At 44.1% G+C, this 20,520-nt stretch overlaps 1 protein-coding gene across 1 annotated transcript in view; it reads right to left on the bottom strand.

Annotated features, from left to right (window-relative positions):
• sema3c (sema domain, immunoglobulin domain (Ig), short basic domain, secreted, (semaphorin) 3C) overlaps positions 1-20,010 on the bottom strand; it is a 35,618-nt gene extending 15,608 nt beyond the window's left edge. The window contains 5 exon segments of the mRNA XM_034526481.1: positions 2,715-2,777; positions 3,430-3,590; positions 15,874-16,034; positions 16,668-16,705; positions 19,829-20,010. Coding sequence (XP_034382372.1) covers positions 2,715-2,777; positions 3,430-3,590; positions 15,874-16,003 — 354 coding nt within the window. The 5' untranslated portion in view covers positions 16,004-16,034; positions 16,668-16,705; positions 19,829-20,010.
• Between the last annotated feature and the right edge of the window lie 510 nt (positions 20,011-20,520).

Raw genomic sequence — 20,520 nt, forward strand, 5'->3', positions numbered from 1 at the left:
CAGCCTAACTTGGTTATGATGGATAATGTTTGCTAAAACATCGTTGTAAAATTTCTTCATTTGAGGTATACTGTTACAATAGATTTGTAGCATTTAAGCTCTGCTAACATTAGTGTCACTAACCATGAAAATCCTTGAAAAAAAGAACAAGCATTTGGCAGCCCTGTACAAAATTATGACTTTCATATTTTTCTTGATCTAGGCTATGACGCAACACGCTGAATACAACATAACAGAGGATAATGTCTCCTGGTGTGCAGCCAAGGTGAATACCAAATCCAACTTGTTTATCTCTCCTGAAGTATCCTCTTCCATATGAGGGAGTAGCTCAAACTTATCTCTTATAGAGGTTATACAATGCTGCACAATCAGACTGTCCCACAGCTCACTGGTATTAAGGCCAGTGGAAAAAGACTGGCAGTGGTGTACGTGATAGATCTCGTTAAAGGCAGATCACTGATCCACCTCTGCTTTCATTTCCCAAACTCGAGTGGTCGGCGGCAGAGCCGGACTCTGTGGCTAATTAAGCCTTTAGCTTGTAGAAAACAAGCGTAGAAACAGGAAGGCAGAGAAGAAAGGAGCAAGGGAGGAGAGGAAAACGCATCCAGGGAGCCGTTGAGAACTTGGCCGCGGCTGCAGGAATGGCAGCTGCTGCAGCTCTCGGTCGGTGTGCGGCTCCACCGGGAGCCATCGACAAAAGACAAGGGAATTTTTCACCGTCACCCCCCTGTTGTCTGCATGTTCCTCCTCTTTATCTCTCTCTGTCTGTCTTGCTTTCTCCCCACGTCACATCACTCATTCATCTCATAACAGCCTCCTCCGGCCTTCACGCCTGACGTCGGGTTTCGCAGATTAATGTGGGAAATTAACAGAGGAGGATAAAAACTTAAATACGTAGCTGTATTCTGTTTTTTTCTTCTTCTTCTCTCGTGTTCTCTGCTCATACGCACGCCGGCTTCCTGGTCGTGCCGGATAAACAGCATCCAGCCTCACGGCCTCAAATTCAAGTGCTGTCCACATTGAGTTTCAAGTGGAGGCTTTTGAGCCAGCAGCAAACAGACTTAATCAACCTGGTTGGTGTATTTTTCTCCATCTGTGGCAACCCCCTCCCCCCTCCCGGCACAAACAATGTGCGGTCGCTGGATGGAGCCCCTCTTGACCACAGATTGCATCGGAGAAGAGTAACTTAATATATACAGATGTGTAACCAAAACAGAGCGATGTGGCGCTCCGATTCAAACCCAAAAACCCTTGGGGAGGAAGAGCGGCATCACGGGGGACAGAAAATGAAATACATACCGCGGTAGGGAAGAAACCGAGAGTTGGAAAATGTGACCGAGGACGGAAGGGAAAAAATTGAAAGAGAAAGTTTTCTAAAAGAAACTAGTTGTGAGTAAAAAAAAAAAAGGAAAGAAGGGAGAAGGGGGCCACTGAGTGGCTCCACACAAAAGATGGCTCACCCAAATATTTGTGTGGAGGCTGTCTGCAGCGGGGCGGGCTGTGACTCAGCAGCACAACTCACTCAGTGACGAGAAACAGCTTCTTCTCTATTTCTGCACCAGCGTGTTGAACAAAAGCCTGGCTCCATTACTCCAGCTGCTGCCAGGGGATGGAGACAAGGTGGAGGATGTGGGGCCAAAAGGGCAAAAAGGGCAGCGCCGAGGCTTTTTACGGTAACCTGCGCTGCTACTTTGAAAAATAAGGGGTTCAATTGATGTCAAAAAGTTGCACGGGAGATTTCTTCTTTAAAAACTTCTCTGCTCTGCACTGCAGTGTCTGAAGGCAACTGTGTGTGTGTGTGTGTGTGTGTGTGTGTGTGTGTGTGTGTGGGTGTGCTTGTTCCAGAGCAACCCAATTAGTGGAAAACAGAGGCGGCGGAGGAGGAATCCGTCTTCTGAGTCCGACCACATGCCTTCATTAAATCTTGCTGCAGCGAACAAGTGCTGCTCAGAATCAGGCCGGGTTATGAAATCTCCGCGCCAATGAGCTGCGTCCCCCATTCGCAAGCTTTTGCCTCTGGTTTATTTTTCTACGGCGCTCCGCGGATCCTCCCACGCCTCACTCTCGTTCCTGAACCAACTGTGCCGATGCCAGGAGGACTCCGGGGTCAGTCGGTGACCCCGTGGACATCTGCGGCCCGCTTGCACACATGCGGTTGGACCTGAAACAAGTTCACAGATGGGAGATGGGGGGGGGGGGGGAATACACCGGGAGGCGGCACGCACTGCATCGCAGTCGACCCACTTGGAGGAACTGATCTGGGAACAGCGGACGAGACCTTTAGTCTAGATCTCGTTCATAACGGCAGCAACTTTAACATTTAAAGCACGGCGTTCAGAAGTGATGGTGAAGTATGTCGCTGGTGTGCTGCAGCTTGATGTTCCAGAAACGTCCTCCTTAAAGTGTCATGAATACACATGTCCACAAACAAAGAACCCAGTTCAGGTGTACTTTGTGTTTAGTCCTAATGAGCAAAAACATTATACCTGCTAAACACATAAACACAAACTGTATTTTAGGAAGTGGACATATTCTCTTTTATGTCCCCCATGGGTTTCTGGACTATGAGATATTTACTGTTGTTACCGGGCTTCATGAGCTGACATGAGCATTCATATCTAGATCTTCATTTATTTAGTGTTTTTTTATTGATTGACCTCTAAAAAGCCCCGTGAAATCCACGAGGAGGGTTTTGAAATGTTGAGGTTTCTTACCGTGGGATCCTTTCCTGCCATTTGGCATTCCTCTATCTTGCTCGGAGACGCAGGCCAAAACACCTGGCGGGAGTTTGAAAACAGCATTTAGGAAAAAGAGCCCAGCAAGCCAGTGACAGATTGAGAGAGACGAGTCCGAGGTTTCATCGTCAGGCAGAAATCACAGGGAGAAATGTGCACAACACAAAACAAACATGTTCAGTTTTGATAGAAGCTCCCGTGTCAGCGTTTTTTTTTTGCCCGGTTATCGTCTGTGAAAAATTGGGAGAGCTTTCAAACCTGGGAGAGGTGCTCGAAGGTCTGGCTCAATTAATATATCAAGCAATTTACTCGGGGGAAAAATGGATGCGGTGCATTTAGGCTCCCTGGGGGAACCTAAAGGCTTTCCCATCTGTTTATGCACTTCATGCCTGTCAATTGCGCTGAAGATAACTCCTTTGCCGACATACAGAATCACTTATCAGAGAGCTCGGGCATGTTTATGCCTCTTTTGAACAACCCTAAAATGGTTCTGATCGAGGCAAACGTATGGCAATTTGCACATCGTTGCACAGATTAGAATAATACCAGTGTAGCAGTTTTTATGATGTGCCTAACACACTGTTAAATTGAACAAACATTGTATTTTCTCCTTTGTCGTGGTCGAGAGAAAACAGATGCCAGACGTCATGTCGAAAATGTGAATCATAAATCTCGATGATAAACATCTGCTGACCTTAAGCGTGCCAAGTGTGATGTTGTTGATGTCCATGGAGAGGACGTGGTCTTTGCAGCCCACATACATCCTGTCCTGGTCCTCGTCCATCTGCAGGATCCGGTAGTCCATGGCCTTCTCTGATATACTGTAGTGTTCAAAGGACTGGGACGCCTCCAGGTCTGAGAGACACACAGAGGAGAAACGGTTGAAGAAGAAAACATGTTGTTTCCACAATGAGGTGATAGAAGTTTTCTCCTACTTCTACCAAATTAAACTCTAAAGCTACACACAAGACCAAGTGAATCTCACAAGCTCCCCGAATGACGTCTCAAGTTTCAAAGAGAGATCTCAGAAGAAAACTTAATGGGACTAATTTTTAAGATTTGGATGCTGTTCTTTAATAACGTCAGTTCACACACGCTTTTGTTGCAATTTGCAGAAGGGTTGGGATCAAACTCTTTGACTAAATGTTTCTTGATTTAAATAACATAATAACATAACTTAATAACTTGAATCAAATCCAATTGAAACTATGTTCTTTAACAATGACTATTTTTTGGAAAAGTTACAAAAATAATGTTTATTATTTAGGATGAAAGCAGAAGACTGAATTACAGAAATAATTATCCAAATGACTGAATCATTAATACTATCATTACTGGATGAGGCAGATAATAAAAGGCCTCTGATATCAATCTTAACAATGATTAGTGACAATCTCAAAGATCTCTGATTTGTTTTTTATCAATAAGCTTTTAACTGCAGGTGCGCTTTTGGGTCTCACTTCCCAAAGATCCAAAGAGTGTCGCCTCTCCAGTGATTGGCAGATACCCAGTTTGTAACACTGAATATGCAAACAGATTCATCATAGGCTCAATAATCATCATCATCATCGTCATCATCAGCTCATTACTGTGACTTATTAACAGACATTTATTTGAAGGAAAATGGTCGGAGATCACTACTTTAGCTTTCCTCCAGTCAATAAAACAGAACAGAGTACTTGTTCAGGGGAGATACAGTTTGAAAAAAGTCTCTCCTACTTATTAAAAGCGCATATTGTTCACACACAAATTCTCAGACAGTTATTTTCAGCCTATTTGCTTCCGAGATAGAGAACCACACCATCAAAGGCCCTCCCAGTCGAAGCCAAACTCATGCATATTTATCACTTTTTCAATCTGTGCTGAGAGCAGAGCGGGTGGGGGGGCAAAGTAGATCTACGCCTTCCACTTCCTCCCTTCCATTGACCTTCCCTCTGCTCTCTTTTGTACTCCCTCCTCTCATCAGCAAACAGGTTGCCTGTGCTTTGCCTCTACGCCTCGGTCTAAAGTCACATTTTGATTATTGTGTGACGTACGCGATTGAGGCCGGGGGCCTTTTATCTCGAGGGGAAAGTGGCTTCTCTGTGGCACCCCTCACTCTGATCACAGGCTGTTGTTTGGGGCGTTCGCCTCGTAAAGGCTGGAGTGTTTAACTTGAAATAAAGACGAGTTAACCACTTCAGTCGCAGGAGAGTTTCCCACGATTCTCCACTCTCTACATCCACCGTGTTTAGCTACGCGGCCTTATATGTTGTGTTGTGAACCGAGAGTTCAAGTACTTTTGAACACCGTATCATCCGAGGCGAGCGCATCATGTGGCGCTCGATGAAGAACACACACACATGAATGCGTGCTGTAAAGCATATAGATGCATGTTTAATAAAGAGACACGGCCGCATCGGCCTCGTGCTTCAAAGCAGAGGAGATAGCATTTCAGATAGCATTTCAGATAGCATTTCAGATAGCATGTGTTCCTAATGCTGAAAAGGTTCAAGATGATACACACCTCGCTCCGCCAGAGCTACCCTGGGCAAGACTCACCAACAGCTAATTAAAAACAGGCAGGGCTCAGAATTCTGCAAAAAAAAATATAAAAATCATACATCTTCCCAACATACGCTCTTGGATGGACTTCAGGAAAACCTTTTAGACCACAATACATTACCGCATGGAGGTAAATCTTAATTTAAACACATTTTTATGGAGCCTAAAGATGACAAATGTCATTAAACGTACAGCTGTTTTTTAATGGATGGTCTGAGCAGGAGTTCCACAATCGTACATCATATAGCCTGCAGACTCCAGACTCAGTGGTTGAGTTACCTCACTGGGCCCAAAAAACCACAGCTTTTTAAAATATGTAAGATCGGGGTGAGGAAAAAGGCAAGGAGGTGAAAGAAAGACTCATCTGTTATGAAGCATTCGCTCTGCTTACAAAATGCAAAGCGGCGATACCAACAGCTCTTTATGAGACATGTTTTAGCTGCTATACGATGAGTCGAATTGAGTTACTTATTAAAATGTTTACTCTCGTGACCGCTATCTGTGGTTTAAGTTAGCTAATGCTATAACTGGCTAACGTTAGAATAGCAATAGTTTGGCCAACGGTAGCTCAGCTGTAAAAACAATTTGTAGGAATTTTCAATATGAGCCTTTGTGCATGAATATGAAGCTATTAGCTGTAGCTACTAGTTTACTGAGTTAAGTTTTTTGGTTAAACTATTTCCAGGGCCAATTACTAGGCAAATTTACAAGAAGGTATAACATATGGATTTTAAATACAAATTTAGGAAAAGGGGTGAGAACATATTGCAAGTCTGTATTATTTTTGTTCAATGAGTGTAATAAATATGACGTCACATGTTAATCACATTTACACACCAACGATTTTATGCGTTATTTTCTAATCCGTCAGAGTCAGTGTGACCAATGACACCATCATCCAAAATGGATTTTTTGCAACAAGAATAATAAAAACTGTATATATATATATACACACACATATATATATATATATATATATATATATATATATATATATACACATATATATATACACATATATACATATTGAGTTTGACTCTTTTAAAATCTCATTTTATGAGTCCAAATTATTTTTTTCGGGTGGTGTATATATATATATATATACACATATATATATATATATATATATATACACATATATATATATATATATATATATATATATATATATATATATGTAAACATGAAAAAACTGTTGTTATTGCTGGAAATTGTTTTTGCCATTCAAGTGTGTTAAATTTCCTTCTCCCAAAAATGAAGATTCTCTTACCCAACAACCCCACTGTTAATTGCCTCCTGTCTTTATAGCTCTACTGCTGACAGTATCCCTCCAGAACATTCCACAAGGGGAACACATTGTTCGGAGGGCCGTGGTGCAGGGGGTGAAATAACGGTTTAATATTATGGTGACCTTTGTATTGTTTTCTCAGTGGGGGGAAATAGGAGACTTTCATTTTTTTTCTCCTGAAGGTGGAGGGCCAGTTAAGTCTGGTGCTGTGATGGGAGGTCTTCCACATGTATCCAGTCTATTCACTGGGAGACAAACCGAAACCCTCTGGAGGCCAACATACCGTCGGATTCAGTGTCTTCTCAGTGCTCCGCTTTCACTCGCACACAAACACATGAGTCACGCCTGCACTGCAGCAGCAATGAAGACCAACATAAAAAGTTCATATTGCCAGATGGTGCACCTGCTCTATCGGGGAGGGGGGCTGCTCTTAACAATCGTCAAGGTACCATGGGACCATGTGTTTACAGAACCAATGCCATAACCTTCATACGAGGTCTTTGACTGAAACTGCTACTAGTTACAGTCACTCTATCAAGTTTTTTGGCACCACTCACTTTTTATACTTGATCCAAAATCAAAACGGAAAACAACAGTTGGAGCACATTCATTTTTGTTTTTGTCTCTGTGATGAATACAACTTCTGGACCACAGGCAGTTTGTTAGTCTGGAGTCTATAGCCATTCCTCATTGTTGAGATCACACAACTTCCCCGTCGTTGTTGTTTTGTTTTCTTGTTGCTGTCCTCATTGCGGGTGGAGGGAGAAAGCATTGACAGTTGGTGGGTTTTCTATTATGTATGTAGGCAGGTGGGCCTTACACCTCCCTGCGGACATCACGACAGTCCCCAGTGTCCTGCCTTTGACTTTGAGCTTTGACCCATACTGCCCCAGTGGTCGGATGGCAGACCGATGCAATCCCCCCTAATCCCTGCGATGGACAGCGGGGTGAGCGGAAAGGGCAAGGTGGCGACTGGAGAGCTGAGAATCCCTCTCTTTGATGTTTTTTTGTGTGTGTGTGTGAAGTGGTCAAGCGGAAGCGGCACAAAAGCCTTTTGTTGGTCGGTGAAACGCCAGCGCTCATTCAATATTAAACAGCAGGTTGCTTTTTCATTGCTGCAGACGAGATCCGACTCGCCGAAAACCTTCCTTCTGTTCGAGGATGGGCTGAAATGCAAACGCAGGAAAAAGAGCTTGTAGATCAATGTTTCCTGAAACAATTAGCAGATCGATTGATAAAATGACCCAACCAGTAATGCAAGCTTTCTTTTAAAAAAAGAAAACCCTATTGACAACATCAGATTCATCACACCTTCCCTCTCCGGGATACAAAAGAAATAAAAAAATTCTGGCCTCTTTATGTGTAAACTTAGAGGGCTGCCCCTTGAATTAGCTATCGCAAATATTTTATCATTATTTAACAATCATATGGAAGTAAGGAAATCAGCAAATCCTAAGAGAGCATCACAACAAGGTCCGGTAGTGGTTTTCAATCGTATGGCCTGAGCTTCCGCGGTAGATGGAGTTTGCCTAGTTGTAAGGGAATCGTGGATGGCTTAAACATTTAGATTGGATTCATAAATATTTGACTGTTGGTTGGACAAAAACAGCCTTGAAGAAAAGATATCTGAAGAAACTAAAAGCAGTGATGATCAGAGCGGGTAATTCAGTCTTCTGTAAACCGTAGAGGAATTGATTGTTTGTGGGCACAGGCTCAGGGTAATAACCCAGAGAGGCAACATGCCAGAGACTCACAGAGGGGGGAAAACAACAACAACATGTAATGGGATTTTGGTGAAAAGAAAGAAAGAAAAACATGGAGGCAAAACAAAGGGATCTGTTTTTGTGCCCCCTGTTCGTCTGTCAGCGATTAAAGGAGATGGCGATGCTCACTTTACTCTTTTGTGAAGCATTAGCCAAGAGAGGAAAGGCAACAACCACATGGAAGGTTCCCTCAGGTTTTCAGCCAATCAGACTTTCTGATAGACTTGGCTTTTTGGATCACGCAGACGATCTTTGAGGCAGCAAAGCCTCCAGTGGTAAACAACGCTACCATGGTTCTGGTTTGGGGATGTCCATACAAGGAGTGGTTTGTTGTACCGCTCGTAAAAATTAAAGATTCACTGTCGCTGGAAAGTATGTGGGATCTTTATGAGAGAGGCAACTGTAGTTTTTGGACCGCCCAGGACTGAGGTTTCGGGAGTTGGTGCCAACTGACTGAGCGGGTGTCACTTCAGCAGCCTGAGGCTCTTCTTCCAACTTGATGGGAGACAACAAGAGGTGGAAGGACACAAGAGGAAACAGAGTTGAGTTGTCCTTCATTCTGCAGGGAAATGTGGTAAAACTGAATATGCCTCATAAAATCCCTTCAGACCTTTTTGTCTCCATAAAACGGTGATAAAATCAGCATGGGGCAACAATATGGTATTATTCTGTCAGAGCGTTAGCTGTAGCCCTTGTGAAGCAGGGACAAGCAGCGTTAAACAAATTGACTGGGTGTCTGGAGTGTTGGTTTTTTTGATTAACGCCAGTGTCTGAACACAAGCCAAAAGGTCCCTGTACCTAATTAACACTTAAGAGTTGGACAGTGGACCAATTACATACCAACCTCGGTGTCTCCGGGGTAAATGCAGCCCGCACCAAGTGGCTTTGTACCTGAAAGGCCAGCATGAATAAATTAACTCCATGCTAAATGGTGCTTGCGTTCCATTCAGTTCAAGGAGAACCTGCTCTGCGGTTGTCAGGGGCAGCCAGTGGGAGGACCCCTATCACCCGTCTTGATAAATATTGAAGCAGGGGCTTATACCGCCCCCTCGCAATTAATCTCTCCTCACAAGATGGACTGGGTTTCATCGCGGAGGCCTGACTTCAAACCTGGTGCCAAATACCATTGCTCTTTGTCCCGGACAATGCGAAGGGCTCTTCTGGTTCAGTTCTGGGTGACTGCACTTACCTAACGCAGGGCTGGCCCACTCACACATACTGCACCAGTAAAAGGTTTTATCCTGGCAACTGACGGGCCCCTTCTCGTCTTAAGTAATGGCCGTTGTCCGAACGAGAGGGCCATGCATTCACATTGTGGACCAGCCTGATGGTATACAGTAATGACTGGTGGCGTATACACATAGCAGAGGGGAAGCTAAGGTGTCTTACCAGTGCGTGGAGACCACCCAGGGTGCCTGGGTGACAGAGTCGTCCGATTGTCTGTCCAACAGACATACTCCACATTCTCAGGCAGGCTGTGCTCAGCACTCTAAATGGAAACAGCATGCACTAACTTACTGTACTGTACTACTTGTCATGGACAGAAGCCAGCGTTGGCTTTACATATATGACGTCTCATTGATTTTCCAATTGTTGTGTCGCAAATTATCTATATCCAGACATTTTAATGGGAATCATATGGTCGGACAGAATGCCTGAGCTCTTATGTATCCCTCTCACATTGGCTTCCCAGAGCAAACGGCGTATCTAAATATGACACGAGAGCCAGGAGATGTATTTTCTCCCCTGGCTAAGTGTGTGTGTTTGTGCGGAGTGATGTTATCCAGCACCAATGTCAACTGCTGGTTTCATTGCACGGTCTGACCTGCTGATATGTTGGCTAATATTCCCTGTAGAAACTTGAGATGACAATCCATCCATCACGCTGCCCAGCTAGCGCTCCCAATGCTCCAATTAGCACCTGGCCTCTCCTTCACATGTCACCGGCGGCCGTTCCTTCGCACAGAACCAACCCATACCACCACCACCCGCCTCGCCTCTTTGCCGTGACCTCTCACCTGCCCACATCAAGGAGCCTCTGGTTACTGCACACCTCCAGCAGACAGTAAATCTCTGTGACTTTACAATCAAGGAGACTCTCGCAAAGACTCTCAGAGCGAGGGCAGGCTTGCAAGAGATACGGGTGAGGGGATTCTCACAGTTGATGTGTTTACTAGTCATGGAGGACATCCAAAGGAAAATGGAGAAGAAGAAAAAAAGCTTGACCAGGTGGGACACCTCTCTGCCATCTTGAAGGGGGAAACAGTTATATTTCCTCGGAGACGTGATGTACCCTGAGGTCGAGAGGTTGTTTTTGTTGTGTTGAGAGGTCAAGGTTTGCTTTGAGGGCAACAATGACAAATGCACCTGTTAAAAGCTTTTTCAGTTGTCTGTAGACTCCAGGAAAACAAGGTTGTTTAAATACTCTTTTGATCCAGGTGCTTAAATTAGAAATCCATTCAAGTCATAAAATATTTCCAATAATGGGAAGGTAATCTATATTAAGCCAATTTATTATTACGATTTTGTTTCATCTAAAACGTTAAGCCGAAGCTTAAATAAAGTGTAGGTATTGAACAATAAAAAAAATACACTGCACAACAAAAGAAGGACACACTATAGTTTCATCAAAATAGGTCATTGATTGGTCATAATGCCGGCCTACGACTCAAGCATTTTCCAATTTGACCTTGGCCATCCTTGAAGAGACACCGTCTTTGTTGGTGCTGACGGCCATTGATTTACCTTTCAACATGTTTCGGCGGAGGAATAATAAAACATTCAACGGGGCTCGCAAGGTCAGACGCAGGAATGGCTAAACAAGAGAGAGACGGACAGAGAAAAGACTGACAGGGCTGACAGAGGAGCTGTCAAACATCTCACGCGCCGCCATCCCCGAGGCGATACAAGTTGGAGCTCAAGGCGCTCCCTCAACCTCCTGTTGAAAATGTCCATGCTGCAAGACACGATTCTGGGGGGGGAAATGCATACACACAAATGCAGAAAAAAAAGCTCCCTTCATGCCATGTAAACACAAGTATTCAGGCTCAGAGGACACACATGCACAGCTAACCTACAGCTATTTGTAGCACGTCTCTGTTGGCGACAGATTGGACAGGCCGCCGCTTTTCCCCGCCAGACATTCACTGTAATCGCACAGCATCGCTGATTTCTCATCACAGGAAAGCGGAGATGCTAATGTGCAGGTCTAATGTGAAACAGAGACAGGAAGCTGTCCGACGTTAGCAAAGAATGAACCTTTAGGCACAGACACAGACATCCCGGCCTGCATCGGGCTACTCGTCAGCATTGAACTTTGACATTTTGACCTTTTGTTGATCCCAAAAGACGACACATGCCGTTACCCTGCCAAGTCTGGTGTCTGTTCCGCTGAATGAGCATGATATTCATTTAACTGGCCGTTGAAGGAATTTCCATAATGTCCTTAAAAAAGTGATATGCCTTATCATAAACAGTTGAAGGGATATTTTTAATCATTTTAAGTGGGGTGAGGCACTTATCCATAGTCAGTGCTGTTCGAATGAGTCCTAAAACCAGGAAATGAGTCAGCATTTTGGTTTTTGGTTTTATTTTAAATATAGCACACATTTAAACTTTCTTTAAGGTGTCTGAAATGCATTTTTCTGCTGCCCCCGTCCGCAGCAGTATATTTGCTTAACTCCAGTGCTGGTACTCCGGTGTGCTTTTTTAAGCTGAGGGCCTGTTGACCGCCTACTGTTCATAATACACCAACTATGGTTAAGTACCTCAAACAACCCCACCTGTAATAATCTGAGCTATCCCTTTACACCTCAGGCAAAAGAAGTCCCTGAGCATCACATTCTTCTTCCTTTAACTCACATTAAATCTGACACATTAGCCTTCTTTACAAGAGGTAGTTACTGTAATACAGGCTCAGACTGCTCAGGCTGATCTTCTCTCACATGGATTCAGAAACACAGTACTGTTCAAACAGATGAAAGCCTCAGAATAGTCCTTGGGCTTCAAGTATTTAAGGTATCCACTTAGCGACATATCCTGTCGATTTCCTTTCATAACTTGCAAAGCTGGGAAAACCACACAGATTTAACAATGATTCAGGGGATAGTTTTGCTCCTGAAATCCAATAAAGTCTAAGGAATGCACATCCAGGCTCTGACCACGGACAAACAAACCCTCTTCCTCCAACAGAGCCTCGCACACTCGCTTCTGCAAACCCTCACCCCCGAGTAAACATCCTTCACAGGCCGACCTCCACCTACCTACAGTGCGTGAGCTGCATCATTGATGGATGAATAATGACGGGTGGGGAGGTGGTAATTGGGCATGATGAAAGCGAGGCGTAATTCTGTGCTGTATCCGATGTGCCTGGTTCCTGATCTCCAAACCTGGTTCTGTTCAGGCTGTGAATGAAGCCCATGTGGCTCGTGCCGGTGTGAGGGAGCCCTCATTAAACTTCAGACCTCATTTTAATCAATCTTTCCTACGTCTTAGCCAGGCTCTCTGCCAAACACGTGTGTGTGTGTGTGTGTGTGTGTGTGTGTGTGTGTGTGTGTGCAAAATCGACATTATCCACACGAAAAAAGCACCCGCAGGTCGGCTCACTTTCAAATAAACATCTTTCATGGGTTCCGAGTTCATACTGTATTGAATACCGGAGTTTTGCCAGAACAGAGTGAGACTGCTGATGAGGTTAAATGATGCTGATCATATAGATTTAGACCTCTACACAAGCTGCCAACAGGAGGGAGACACGAGGCAGAAGTTCTGATCCCACCCTTCCTGGAATGGCATTTTGGCAACAGCCGGGCCAACCTGTCATTCAGTAGCAGAACCAATAAGTAACACATCCAACCCGCCGGGTTTCTATAAACTCTCCTTACAGTTTACAGCAAATGAAAGCAATTTGAAAAGAACAACTTCTTAAACGATGCATCCACTTCCCCGGTGTTGTATTCGGTTGCAAGTTTATTTTAACCCATCCAACTTCAAATCAGTTATTTTGTCACCAAAGACAGGATAACTGCTTTCAGTTACTCTGTGCCACAGACACATTTCTGATGGTATAAATATCAAGACCCTAAATTTGTTTTGAAATGACAACATGCCTTTGGACCTTTTGCCCCCTTCAGCAAAACTATGCTATTGTGGTTATTTTTGCCAAGCAGCACGTTTGTTTCCCACAGATGCAGATATTAAAATATTAAAACGTTTCTGTAAATGATTGTGCTGCAGAGACATCGATGCGTTTCAGCATAATGCTGACAGCAAATACATCAAAACAGACCAAAATAAACACTGAGAGGTTAGAAGGTATTTAAAGCAAATGTAGAGGCGTAATCAGTGTATCTGTAATCACACTGGGTCTCCCTAAATAGTTTTGCTGTGTCGAAGGGAGCCTTCTGTTTATTATCCGAGGCACGAAAGAGAATAGCGTCACTTGAGGGTTTATTATTTAGGTTAGCTGCATTTTTTCCTGTTTATTATGCGGTTTTAATTGCGGTCTGGCTGTGTTCGCCTGAGGAGCACACGAGTACGCAGGCTTAGGGAGCGAGGAATGTCAGAGACAGCAACTTCTCTGCAGGACGAGGCGAGTCTACGCCGGGAGTCCTGTGAACCGGCCTTACCCCTGTATTGGATGTCAGCGGTGACACCAGGAGGAATCCAAGCGTCCAGATCTCTGTACAACCTGAACGTCTCACTCCCTGTTTTATTTTCTTGATCTAGTTTGCTCCAGCTTATAATCATAAACAGGTCTTCCCTTCTGGGAGCAGACAAATCCAGACTACCCTTTTGGCCACCGAGCAGGTGCCAAACCACCTGCACCTGTTTCTCCGTTTAGATCACCTACAGTCTATCTATGACTCTTCATCCATCTGTCTGGCTCCTTTGGATGGAGCCCACACTCCCTGAATTCTTCCAGTGTTTATGGGAGAAAGTAGCCTCCGACTTTGACTCTAGGAGTCTCCCCACATCTGGTGCTTACCCCTGCAGCCAAGAGGGAGTTATGACCCTGATCCTGCTTTGATCAAAATGATTTCTTGTAAAACAAAACTAAAGGTGCATCTACTCTTTGCACCCTGTTGTTTTAAGCTCAGGTGCTAAATCAAAGCTGGAATGTAAATTCACGCCTACGGTTGGCTGCTTAGCTTCGAACAAACACGTCCTCCATAATATATCCCAACGTAATTAAAGCACAGGGAAACACACACATGTGGCTCATCATACAGATACACATTAAGAATAAAGTCCAGAGCCTCTTAGAGAATTAGTGCAATGCAAAGTCAAAACTCTCCATTTATGGTCCTCCTTGCGGCAAACACAACTACTGCTGCAGCATTACAGGGATTGGCTCATTTTCAGCGCGTCCACCTCTGACATTTTAAGCCGGCTATTTGGAAACAACGGCGGTGTGAGGGGCGAGTGAATATGGTGACTTGAGGGGTTAAAAAAGCCAAGAAAAGCAAAGGAAGTGATTGTGAGGGTTTTCCCCCCACGTATTCGCTTCTCAGCTTGGGCTTCTTCTTTTTTCAACCTGACAGCCATATTTATCTAAGACAATACGCGAAGCAGACACAGACTGAGCGATGGTTCAGATATTTGGAATGGAACAATAATAAGAGAAACCAGAAAGTATGAAAGGAAAGAAAGACAGAGAAGGAATGAGAACGAAAGGTCTAAGGAGTGAACGAGACCAAATTGGGAAAACATGTGCCACGAGTGAAGTAAATTTAGCCTGAGAGAGAGAGAAAGAAAACAAAACACCTGCTTTCGCCTCACACTGTAAGGCTGTATTAACTCGGTCTGAGGGCAGAGGCCTTGCTGACGGACAGCCTCAGCTGCTCCGTGCTGCCTAATCCTCAGCGAGAGGTAGTGAAAGGTGATCAAACATCTCCTGCACAGTATCCGGCCACCTCGAAAAGGTTACTGCGCCACTCATAGCTCGGGGGCCATGAGTGATTGGTCAGCTCGTCTACACTCACGCAGGCATTCACACACACACACGCACGCACACGCACACACACACACACACACACACACACACAGCTGAACTACGTTGCACTCTCATTTCAAGGGAGCATAAAAGATTCAGAAAAAAAATCGATGCCAAGGAAATCAAGTAAAAGAAGAGATCCAACAAAAAATAGAGGCCGCTGCAATGCCCACAGGGCTGCAGCGTGGAGGAGTGTGATTACAGTTGAACAGATTCATGGTACGTCGGGCAATCGATGGACGAAGATTGTCCACCGACGGAGCTTCAAGGCTGGAAGAGTGCGATTGAAACTTAGTGGAAGATAAATCTGATCCAAAACAACGACATAGTTGCATAATATCTGCACAGTCTTGTTAAGCTATTTGCTAGAGCCCTGGGCTAGCCTTTATTATCAACCATTTGTTCAGCATTAGCACACTGAACACATGACATCAGGGCGGCCTCATTACATCTGCACGGCAATAAAGCATATTGAATCAAAAAACACAAGTTCCAAGGTTTAATTTTGGGGGGGGGGGGGGGGGGTGCATGCTTGTTATTCCTTCTTACCTTCAAAGGAGAGGAAGACTCTTGGCAGCGGCTGTGGGAGGCTGGAGACCCCTGTGGAGAAAAGCGAGAGAGCCAGGAGCGCCGAAGCTAACAGCAGAGGAGGCCCGGCCGACCCCTCCGGCCTGCCCATGGCTGCAAGAACCCCGACCGGTTACCACTGCCTGTTGGAGGTGTTTGAGAGAGAAGAAGATTTTTAGGTTTCTTTTATTGTTGGAAATCTGTAATATCACAAATAAACAAGGTAGCTTTGGTCTCTTAGCCATCTAGCTATTGCTGCTAAAGCTAAAGCCCCATTGGTTGTTATTCCCAACAAAACGGCAGCGTGCAATGTAAAGAAACCGGTGCATGCTTACTTCCTGTTGGCCTAAACAAATGTGTCATCCCTGCAGAACAATATATGGCTAATGTGTCAGAAGGAAAGTTTTTGGATCAAGGCCACCTAGTGGTTGCATCAACAAAGTGTAAAAGGTGACTATGACAAATAGGCTACAACATGTTTTTACTGTGATTGGCCTAATTTGACACCAAGAATAACATATGACATTAAAATTAAGAATATTCTATTGATATGATATGCTGAAATATTCTCCAAACAGTGGCTGATATCTCCGTGTTTTTTTTAATGCAAATCCCCAAATCAATACTTGCCGGGATGCAGTGGTTTCAAAACAACAAAATGTATCTGATCATACATACTTTACATATTTAAATACAATACTATCCATTGCAATGATGATAATTAATTTTGAAAGAGAACAGATACAACACACAGAATACGTGCATGTGATATTTACAGTTAAAGTCGGTCAGGTCCAGAAATGCTGACTTGAATCTATGAAGACATGGATGAGAGCACAACATGTCAGTTAAATCCCATCACTTACTGTATCTTTGCAGATGTACGTCTCTTAAATATGGATGAGTTAAATCTGCACAAAAGAGCTCCCCTCAGCCTCCTCTTGTTCCCTTTTCATAAGAGAACAAGAGCAGCTCAATTATTGATAGAGGCAGGTACTGTACGCAAACTCCTGCAATGCAACACTCTTCTGCTGTGAGAAAGACTTGGCCTGCTTTAACCACCCAAACCGGCGGTTACGCTCTACCTGTGTGCTAAAAAAACACACCGCACGAGAAAATGAGAGTTCCCTTTTACATGCAAAAAAAAATTCATTGAAAAAAATAAAAAAAAGGAAATGCAACGGGGTGACTCTCTACTCTCATGGCTTATAGATGTGCAATGAAAAATTGATAGCTAGTAGATGCACGATTGCTATGAACATTTCAGTTTGGGGTGTGGTGTACAAATAGTTGGTGGAAGCATAAGGTCAGGTGCATAAGGATAACAGATGGAAAACTGTGGCTGCACTGGAGAGAAATAAAACAGCGTGGGGCTTCAGCCCCTCTCCTGCTGCATCACCCCCCCCCCCCTACACGAGTCTGCTTCAGCTCGGGCGTCTCCCACAACTTTAGCCTGCAGGCGAACGGCTCTGACCCTTGTCCTTCTGTCACTCTTTTAAAGGTTGATTGACCCAAATTAGAACAACAACACATTTTTCTCTCTTACCTGTAGCGGTATGTAGCCGTGTGCAAATAGTTTGGGTTTCACTGGCTCAGTCTGAAAAGTCTGCCTCCTTTACAAAACAATGTAATGGAATTGGCAACATCTTTAAGTAAAAGTCTCAAGTCTCGTTAAGAAAATAGTCTCTGAATGTTGGCCATGAAAATGACATTTTCCTTTCAAATATGGGGAAATAACTGAGGCAAAATTACATCTTCAAGCCATGTGGCTGTGCACAACACTCGAGACTAAACTTGAGACTGATGTTTTTTGCTTTCCACTCTTTTGTGATTTAAATCAAAGTTATATTTGGTGCAAAGTAGTTTCAATGTAAACTGCTGATGTCTGTGGCTTATCCGCAGTATCGGAAACATTTTGTAAGTTCCCCAAGAACGACAAACAAAAATGTAATTTGTATTCGGGGCGAGAGCAGAAAATAACAAGATACCCAGCCCAGTATCTGACATTGTGCAATTCCCCATCATGACATTGTTCAGTGCCAACACGATGAGTCTTTTCTAAGAGAGTAAGGGTGTGGAGCTCGGGGGGGAGCAAATCTCATGCAGGAGCCCGCCAGAGACCAATTAACAAAATGCCTTTTTATTAGCCTTAAGCACAATGTCTCCCTAACTTCAACCAACTGTTTTTCTTTTCTCTAGTACATTGCCATATCTGTTATCTTTCCTTAACCTAAACAATTATGTAGTTCACATATGCAGAAATTGTAGCGAGCCAGAATTTTACAAACATAAAAATCTTCTGATAAAAATCCCTCTGAACGTAATCTGTGGTTTTACAGAATCGAGTCGAGTCACCGCTAAGTGAGAATACTTGTTCAAGTGAATCAGCGTCTTAATGTCCAGAGAGGGGGGATCTCCCGAGGAGAGGCTCTGCTTTGGAAATGTTGGTCTCGCAGCTGCTAAACTCATCATCGGGGGAGCTGGTCTCCTTCTGAACACCCTATAACATCCCAACAGGTCAGATTTAGACGCTTCCTTCACTTCCTCCTTTGATCATCACCACTCTTGAGACATGAACGAGCTCACTGACAGCCTCACTTGTGGAGCACCGCAACGCTCGCCTGGATTAATGGGCCTCCCAATGAAGATACAAATGTAAAAAAAAAAGTGCATTAGTGTTTGTTTGCCATGAACAATAATAATAAATACTTCAGTTGGTATTGTTGAGCTCTTCAACGTCGCCGAGATTCCAGCGCCGAGTCTGCCAATTAAACGTCTGCCAATTAAACGTCTCCGAGTGAGCGGAGAGTTATATTTCCAGCGGGGTGTAATGATAATTGTGTTTATTGTGTATTTTATTGGCTGACGGCCTAATGCATTTTCCATCTCACTATGTCACTATGAGGCACTGCTCAAAAAACTAATATTGATGAAAGCAGAAAAATGCCTAGCCGTACAAGAACAACCCCCCCCCCCCACACCCCCCCCACAATCTTTGTGATTGTTTGGCTCCCATCTGGTCCTGTTAATGCTTTAAACACATGCTATTTAACTACGAGCAATTGAGGCAGAAAGTCCTCCCGTCTGGGTTTGCATTTGATAGATTTAATTATTTAGTATTTTGCTCTATTTGTTTAAATGTTCTTTCCCTGACTGGAGAACAAGAATTCAGATTGAAATGGTAAACAACTTGCAAGTCGCTGCGTCTGTCCCGACTCGAACAGTACGGTGTGTGTTTGTACCGCACCCTGCCATGCAGTTGTCAGCGGCTTGGTTACAGCCGCACGTTACTCCACAGACATGAATCACAGGCACAGCCATGAGCAGCAAAATGTCTATATTTCCAAGTTTTTCCAACTTTGGACGTATTCATTAAATAATTAATCTTGTGAACAGCAGAATTTGGAGCTTGTGATTCTGGACAGCGTTGAATAAGATATTCTTAAAAAAAAAATATATATATTAATGAAGAAAGTTGTTTTTTTAAACAAGAGCAGAAACCTCTTCTGGTTTAATAAAGTTATACAGAAATACTAACCGAACCAAAAAAAACAACAAAAAAAAAACCTTTAAAAACAAGAACTCATCAGCTTCAGAGTAACACGTCAAGGGCAACAAAGTCATGACTCAAATCCTGGAAATGTATACTGTATCTAAAATAGACATTACGCCTAAGTAAAGCATGTGAATGAAATGACGCATGCCCCAACGGTCTGATGTAATACTACGCAAGATTTAGAAGGAGCAGCAAGTTGACTGAGTTTACTTCCAGCTATTGTCGCTAGTGGGACTCTGCACCTGTTAGCCTCCTGCCCGCCGCCTCCTCTCTGCATCCATTGTGTGATCTGCGTCCACTACAGTCTGGTGCAGTACAGCAGGTAGACCCTCAGTACCTACAGACACAGGACCCAGACCAGTCCCTGCTCCAGGAACTCACCTTTCAGAAGCGTCCTCCAGTGCGGCTCCCACTAACAAGTCAGGTATCAAACCAGATCTGAGTTATCACCCCCACTCCTAAAACACCTTGTTTCCAGTTTCCACCAGTGACACCAAAGAAGGGAAAATACTGCTATTCCATCTAAGTGCTCACGGAGCAGGCTTGACTGAGAGAGCACAGGAGAGAGGAGAGAGGAGAGGAGAGAGGGAGGAGAGCAAAAAGACAGAGAGGGCTGGTGTCCTATTACACACTCTCCACTGAAGTCCCCCTCCCCCTTCCCCCCTCCTCCTCCTCCTCCTCCTCCTCCTCCTCCTCCTCACCCCTCCCTTCCACGATCTTCCTCCTTCCCTCCCTCTATTAACCAGACATCAAACTTTAACCTGCGCAGCTCAACACATCAGAGGAGTGGAGGACTCGTACCTCACACAGCGAGAGGGCGAAGCCGGAAAAGGTCAGACACATTCGTGACTGAAGCTGCTTTTAATTTAGCCGTAAGACCCCATATCACATCCCCCCGTGATATGAACTGAAACAGACATTTTCCATTTGTTTCTACTTTCATCGGCATTTCAAAACAATTATGAATCAGCTTTCAAGTATTTCCTACAATGCCATTTTAGGTCACGCCTTGAAAAGAACACGGAGTGTCGTTCTGAAAATAGTTTTGACTTCGTTCGCACCAAATCAGGCGT

This window comes from Cyclopterus lumpus, chromosome 23 (genome assembly GCF_009769545.1).
Source record: "Cyclopterus lumpus isolate fCycLum1 chromosome 23, fCycLum1.pri, whole genome shotgun sequence".
Taxonomy (NCBI): Eukaryota; Metazoa; Chordata; class Actinopteri; order Perciformes; family Cyclopteridae; genus Cyclopterus; species Cyclopterus lumpus.